This window comes from Anastrepha obliqua, chromosome 1 (genome assembly GCF_027943255.1).
Source record: "Anastrepha obliqua isolate idAnaObli1 chromosome 1, idAnaObli1_1.0, whole genome shotgun sequence".
Classification (NCBI taxonomy): domain Eukaryota; kingdom Metazoa; phylum Arthropoda; class Insecta; order Diptera; family Tephritidae; genus Anastrepha; species Anastrepha obliqua.
Window position 1 is genome coordinate 90,066,556 of NC_072892.1, and position 7,875 is coordinate 90,074,430.

Below are 7,875 nucleotides of genomic sequence, written 5' to 3' on the forward strand. Positions count from 1 at the left end.
GAAACCGATGCGGGAAGGATTAATAACGTTGCAGGAAGAAATCGATGCGGGAAGGATCTTGTATGCGGCTATAAATCCATTGCGGGGAGAGTCCTCTATCCTTAATGCTGCGGGGAGAGTCCTGTATCCAACAATTGCCCAAAATAATGAAACTTGCTGCTTCAATTGACAAAGTTACAATTTTTTCTCACTATATTTTACAAAAATGTTCCGTATTTATACACATTTCTTTACAAACAAAACCTACTTAACTCACAGAAAATTATAACAATTTAACAAAAGTTGAAAAACAATAAAGTATTTTATCTAATATTAAATTGAACTCAACATACCGCCGCCCTTGAACTATCTGAATAAGTTCAAAACAAAATATTAAAAAGAAAATGAAAAGCCTTGAAAAACATTTACGATAAGTTATTAGTTTCTTCATGAAATAAATCTCCTCTCGTTGGCAAAAGGCAAAGTTTGACTATAGGGCGAACCAATTCGCCATGCGGTGTTTTCAACGTAACTACTCTTACGCGTCCATCGGTACCATGATGGCATTTGATCACTCGTGCAATCGTCCACTTCGTCGGAGGATTAGGCTCGTTGAACACAGCAACCACATCCCCTTCTTCAATGTTGCGTGAAGAACGAAACCATTTAGTGCGACGTTGTAAGCTCACGAGGTACTCGTCTCTCCAACGACGCCAGAAATGTTGTCTCATGGCAGAAATTGCTTGCCATCGCTGTCGAAGATTTCCACGAAACCCTTGACCCTCAGGTTCCGGTATTGACTTCAGCGGTTCACCGACTATGAAATGTCCGGGAGTTAAAACTTCTAAGTCACCAGCAGCTTCAGAGTTGTCACAGAGTGGACGAGAGTTTACGCAAGCTTCTATTTCAGTCAAAAGTGTGTTGAACTCTTCGTATGATAGTGGAACTTCTCCTAATACGCGTTTTAAATGATACTTAACACGTTTGACTCCGGTCTCCCAGTAACCTCCCATATGGGGTGCAGCCGGTGGATTAAATCGCCATTCGATATTCGAGTCCGCAAAGAAAGAGCGAAGTTTAATATCAGCCATGCACTGTTGAAATGCAATGCGCAACTCCTTCTCGGCTCCAACGAAATTTGTACCGTTATCTGATGCCATGACCTTACAAAATCCTCGACGATTGGTGAACCTTTTAAACGCATTTAGGAAAGCTGGTGTTGACAGGTCACCAACAAATTCGAGATGCATCGCACCAGTGCACATACAAATGAACGAACAAATGTAGCCTTTGGTAGCCTTAGCTCCTCTTCCTTGGGTGAATTTGTAGAGGTAAGGTCCAGCGAAGTCAACAGCAGTGTGAGTAAAACAACGGGCGTAGGTTGTACGAATGACAGGTAGATCACCCATGACTTGTGTGGTAAGATTGCGGTTCAAATAAGTGCATTTCACGCACTTATGGTATATATTACGGATCAAGCTACGAGCGCCGATAACCCAATAACGACGTTGTAAGACAGTTTGCATAATGCGGGGCCCAGCGTGCAAAGTGACCTTGTGTATTTCGCAGATTATTAACTTAGCAAGCGGACAATTCTTAGGCAAGATAATGGGATGCCTAACATCTGGAGCGATTTCATCGTTTTTTATTCTTCCTCCAACACGTAGAACACAAGTCCCATCCAGAAAGGGCTGCAGACGCAAAAGACTACTGCGAAGTGGGATTGGTCTTTTAGCGCTGCAAAGAGAAATTTCATTAGAAAAATAAAACTGTTGCGTATACCTTATTAGGCGAAGTTCAGCTTCAAATAACTCTTGGCAACTCGGTGTACCAAAACGCTTTATAACATTAAGCCGTCTGTTAGCCCGAATGTTAGTCAAAAAACGTAAAACATAGGAAATAACTCGACGCAGCTTAGAATACGATGAGTATTTTGTCATCACGGACCAATGATCTGTAGAATTAATCACATGGGCACGAATACTCTTTCGTATGCCCAGCTCTGTAGTGTGCTCTTTAGATTTTTTCTGCTTCCACAATTGTTCAGTGCTTTTCAGGAAAATAGGACCAGCCCACCACAATTGATGACGTAATAATTCGGAGGGAGTTATACCTCTTGAAGCACAATCTGCAGGATTCTGTTCAGAACGAACGTGGTTCCAACATTCGGGAGGCAAAACTTCTTGAATATCAGCGACGCGGTTGGCTATAAATGTCACCCATCTGCTGGGGTGAGCTTGTAACCATGCCAATGTTATAGTAGAGTCAGTCCAAGCGAAAAGCGGATAACGGAGATCAGACCAGCAGTGCAGCACGCTTCGCACTAGTTTAGCAGCAAGATGAGCGGCGCATAATTCAAGACGTGGCAACGTTGTCGGCTTAAGCGGAGCTACCTTGGTTTTCGACGAAATTAATGACACAATAATGCTACCGTCGCTTTGTGTTGTTCGTGCATACAAAACGGCGGCGTAAGCCCGCTCGGACGCGTCTGCGAATACGTGCAATTGCGTAAATGACCCAGCTACTTCAGTACCAAACCAACGTTTCACCTTCAAATGTGCCAGTTTCTTGAGTTGTATGCGATGCTCCAACCACTTCGTTGCGATAGACTCAGGAATGATATCATCCCAACCTACCTTAGTGCGCCATATGTCTTGAAACCAAATTTTTGAATTTATAGTAGCGGGAGCAAGCAGGCCCAGAGGATCGAAGAGCGTACTTGCATCTGATAGAAACATGCGCTTGGTCAACTTAACTGGCGGTTCCCTCAAGTTAATAGCAAACGTGAGATAGTCTCCTTCTGTGTTCCAGATAAGACCTAAAGCGTGAACATCCTTATCGTCGACAATATAATGTGATATGTTCGTAGATGCATTAGAAATGCTTGCGATTAGCTCAGCGCAGTTCGATGCCCACTTACGAAGTTCAAACCCCCCTTCCCTCAATATTTCGGAAATATTTTGCTGCAACAATCGAAGTTCTTCTTTACTAGATGCACCAGTAAGTAGATCATCCATGTAAAAATCCTTGAGAATAACACTAACAGCCCTAGCACAACCATTCGACGAATCTCTTGCCGTCTGTTGAAGTGATCGGACAGCTAGATGAGATGCAGCTGCCACTCCGTACGTTACGCGAACCATGCGAAAATCTTGGATAGGCAGGGATGGGTGGCTACGCCATACGATGCGTTGCAAATCGGCGTGTTTTAAGGATACGCAGATTTGACGATACATTTTGGCGACATCTGCTGTTACAGCATAGCGGTGTGTTCTAAAGCGAAGTAAGATGGAGTATAAATCTTCCTGCAATTGAGGTCCTATAAATAATGCGTCATTCAGCGAATTTCCGGAAGTTGATTTTGCGGACGCGTTAAATACAACCCTCAATTTGGTCGTGGTACTACTTTCCTTTAAAACAGGATGATGAGGCATATAATACGTTGGATTCATAGTCTCTGACGTGACCTGCATATGTTTCATATCAATGAGTTCATTCATGAATTCATTGTAGCGTAAACGAAGATCGGAATCACAAGCGAGTCTTCTTTCAAGTCGTAACAAATTCCGGATAGCAAAGTTTCGCGACTCTCCCAGAGCTACATCGGGCTTCAGCGGCAATTCGACGACAAACCGTCCATTAGGTTCCCTTCGATGCGTTGTTTCAAAATGGTCTTCACAGTAACGCTCCTCATGCGTAAGATACGTTTTTTGCGGAGCTTCCTCTAACTCCCATAACTTGTTCAATGCTCGATCCAAATGAACATCGCAATGTAACGACTGTAAGCGTGGCATGTCAGGCTCAGATCCATTCACGCTTCCAAACAGAGTCCACCCAAAGACCGTCAGTTGAGCCATAGGAGCTCCAGATGGACCCTTACGAAGTTCTGTACAGATCAGTTGATCCATAACGTCCATTCCAATCAATATATCGACCCGTCCAGGCTTCATAAAATGGGGATCGGCTAAAAACAAACCTCGGATATGTGGCCACGATGAAGTAGCTATAGTCTGTGTTGGCAAGTCGCTTGTAATTTTAGACATAATTAACGTTTTGACAGTAAAGCATTGATTTGTAGAGAAAGAAGAAAGAGAAAGTGATACTTCACCTCTAGCTCGTCCTCCTTGCGCTGACCCAATTCCAGTAATGTTAACTTCAGATGTTGATCGCGGCAGGCCTAAGCGTTGCACACACGCTTCAGTTACAAAGGAAGCATGTGATCCAGAATCGAAAAGTGCACGTGCGGGCTGCCAATTACCAGAGCAGTCGCGTACCTTCACCAATGCGGTGGATAACAGCACAACTCTTTCTACAGCTATGGGTGGATTGGAGCTCGAGTTCAAGCATGAAGAAACGCGTGGAACATCGACGCTTGCTGGAAGTTCAAAAGGTTTTGCGCTTACCTTTGATGTGGCGTCAGCAGCGCATAACGAATGCGTCGCGTTGCCGATGTAATTGTTCACTGCGGTAACGGTCATTGACTGCAAAGCACCGTGCAACAGAGTGTGATGACGTTGTTTACACATGCGGCAAGTGGAAGCACTATTACAACGGTCTTTATAGTGACCTAAACTTAAGCAGTTGAAGCATATGCGACCTTGCTTCACGAACTGTGATTTTGTAGACAAGTCCAATTCACGAAATTTTTCACAACTGTAAATTTTATGAGGTCCACTACAATATGCACACACGTTACTTTGTTTTGATACCGTGTGGAACACATTTGTCGACTTGCTTGATGATGCAGTTTTAACCTTAATTGGTACTGATGTTGTTGACGACGAAAACATCGATAACGATCGGCATCTTATCTCTAAAAATGTTATTAGTTGCTCAAAAGATGGAGGATCATCACTAACGAGCGATAACTGCCACTGCTTACGCGTTTCGAATGCCAACTTACTGACGACCTCATGTACCAACCAATCATCCCAAAACTCAATCGGACGACCCAACGCTTTAAGCTCGCGAATATGCTGTTGGAACGCATCAATTACACCTTTGATTGCGTCAGCATTGTCATGCGTAGCTCTTTTAATTTCAGCCAACGCGCGAAGATGAGATTCCACAATTACACGAATAACCTTATACCGCGATGTTAATAGACCCCAAGCTTCAACGTAATTTGCGTCACATATTTTAAAACCACTGATAATTTTCAACGCGTCACCTTTCAAGCAGCTTCGGAGATAGTGCAACTTTTGTCCATCTGATAAAGCAGAGTTATTATCAACTAACGAAGAAAACGCGTCGAAAAAACCAATCCATTCTGTAGAGTCACCGGAGAATGTGGGCAACTCCATTTTCGGTAAACGTATAACCGTGGACACAGATGCCTTTGTGGAGCTATCTTGCGAATTAGTACGACAATTTTTCACGCGGCTAAAGTTAGCTGAAGCTGTAGAGTACCAAGTTTCGGCTTGGATACGCACATTTTCTTCAATTTCAATAACATCGGCACCACACGTAATTTCTACAGCGTCTTGAGCAACGTTAAAACGAACCCACTGTTCACTCAATAACTGAAGGTAGCTTGCAATATTTTCTGCATCCATAGTGAATGCCTCATCAATACTTTTTGCCATATACCGTTTAATGGCATTGAGAGCGGAATCGCGCGTTTTAGTGGAATTCGACATTTTTAATATGACAGAAAAGCAAACGACGGGTTTTTAGAATTTTCGCGATGTTAAATGCAGGAACGGCTGCACAAACGTACACACAATGCACAAAAATAATTTTCTTAATAATCGTTGCGCCTTTTGCTACGCGTATGTATGTACACAAGCGAATGCGTATATGCAAAAGGCAAGCGGAGTGACTATATCCGGCTCGAAGGACCAAAAATGTTGCGGGGAGAAAATCTGTTCAAAAATGTTGCGGGGAGAATCCTGTGTGCGGCTACAAATCTGTTGCGGGAAGAACCAATAATGTTGCAGGAAGAAATTGATGCGGGAAGGACCAGTAACGATGCAGGAAGAAATCGATGCGGGAAGGACCAATAACGTTGCAGGAAGAAACCGATGCGGGAAGGATTAATAACGTTGCAGGAAGAAATCGATGCGGGAAGGATCTTGTATGCGGCTATAAATCCATTGCGGGGAGAGTCCTCTATCCTTAATGCTGCGGGGAGAGTCCTGTATCCAACAATTGCCCAAAATAATGAAACTTGCTGCTTCAATTGACAAAGTTACAATTTTTTCTCACTATATTTTACAAAAATGTTCCGTATTTATACACATTTCTTTACAAACAAAACCTACTTAACTCACAGAAAATTATAACAATTTAACAAAAGTTGAAAAACAATAAAGTATTTTATCTAATATTAAATTGAACTCAACAATTCCATCGATCCACATTTCCAAACATTCATTGGAGAGCTACTGTCGTAAGGCACAAACGTCAGTATAAGTTTTTTATTTGAAGCGTAAACAACAATATTTTTACCACACTTGAAAATGTCGAATTTCGTGCCAAATAATGTGTTTTTGCGGGGAATTCTTCTTCATTATTTTAATATGAAGAAAAAAGCAGCCGAAAGTCATCGTATCTTGGTGGAAGCATGCTCTAGCTGAGCGAACGTGCCAGAAGTGGTTTGCACGCTTTAAAAGTGGTGATTTTGGCTTGGAAGACGAAGAACGCGAGGGTGCGCCGCCAAAGTTCATGGATACCGAATTGGAGGAATTGCTCGATCAAGATCCGGCTCAAACGCAAGAAGAGGTTGCAAAAACTTTGGGAGTTGATCAATCAACCATTTCCAAACGTTTAAAAGCCATGGGAATGATCCGAAAGGTAGGCCATTGGGTGCCGTATGAATTGAAGCCAAGAGACGTTGAACGCCGTTTTATGGCATGCGAACAACTGCTTCAACGGCACAAAAGAAAGGGTTTTTTGCATCGAATTGTGACTGGCGATGAAAAGTGGGTCCATTACGACAATCCAAAACGTCGGGCAACGTATGGATACCTTGGCCATGCTTCAACATCGACGTCGGCGCAGAATATTCATGGCCTGAAGGATATGCTGTGTATCTGGTGGGACCAGCTGGGTGTTGTGTATTATGAGCTACTGAAACCGAATGAAACGATTACGGGGGATGTCTACCGACGACAATTGATGCGTTTGAGCCGAGCACTGCGAGAAAAACGGCCGCAATACGCCGATAGACACGACAAAGTTATTTTGCAACATGACAATGCTCGGCCACATGTTGCACAAGTGGTCAAAACATACTTAGAAACGCTCAAATGGGATGTCCTACCCCACCCGCCGTATAGTCCAGACCTTGCGCCATCCGATTACTATCTCTTCCGATCGATGCAACATGGCCTGGCTGACCAGCACTTCCGTAATTACGATGAAGTCAAAAAATGGATCGATTCGTGGATTGCGGCAAAACCGACCGAATTTTTCACAAAGGGAATCCGTGAATTGCCAGAAAGATGGGAAAAAGTAGTAGTAAGCGATGGACAATACTTTGAATATTAAATTTGTAACCATTTTACGTCAATAAAGTTTCAAATTTCGAAAAAAAACCGCACGAACTTATTCATAGTCCTATTATATATATATATAACTAGCAGCAGAGACCTTATAAAATCTGTTATAAATTCACTTAATGTCACTATATAAAAAGGTCGTAGAAGTTCCTTGATTACTACAACAATACTCAGATATATGCAGCTGATTAGGTAGCAAAACAAACCACACCTAACTCTCCAATGACTATCTGCGTTGATAGCTAGTAAGTCACGGAATGATATGGGGGACCGATCTGCAGGCCTAAGGTATCGGTCCACTTGTCGCGCATCAAGCTACTCAAATTCATCTACATATTTATTTTAAAACATCCAGGTACCGGGTATGGGAATAAGTTTCCGTTCATTCTTAGCC

The 7,875-nt window shown here is 42.8% G+C and overlaps 1 protein-coding gene across 1 annotated transcript; it reads right to left on the minus strand.

Moving 5' to 3' along the window:
• Positions 1–404: 404 nt before the first annotated feature.
• LOC129235891 (uncharacterized) lies at positions 405–5,618 on the minus strand. The gene is made up of 2 exons (XM_054869960.1): positions 1,762–5,618; positions 405–1,716 (listed from the first exon to the last, which is right to left on the minus strand). The coding sequence occupies exons 1-2, from the start codon at positions 5,616–5,618 to the stop codon at positions 405–407; spliced, it is 5,169 nt and encodes a 1,722-aa protein (XP_054725935.1).
• Positions 5,619–7,875: the final 2,257 nt, after the last annotated feature.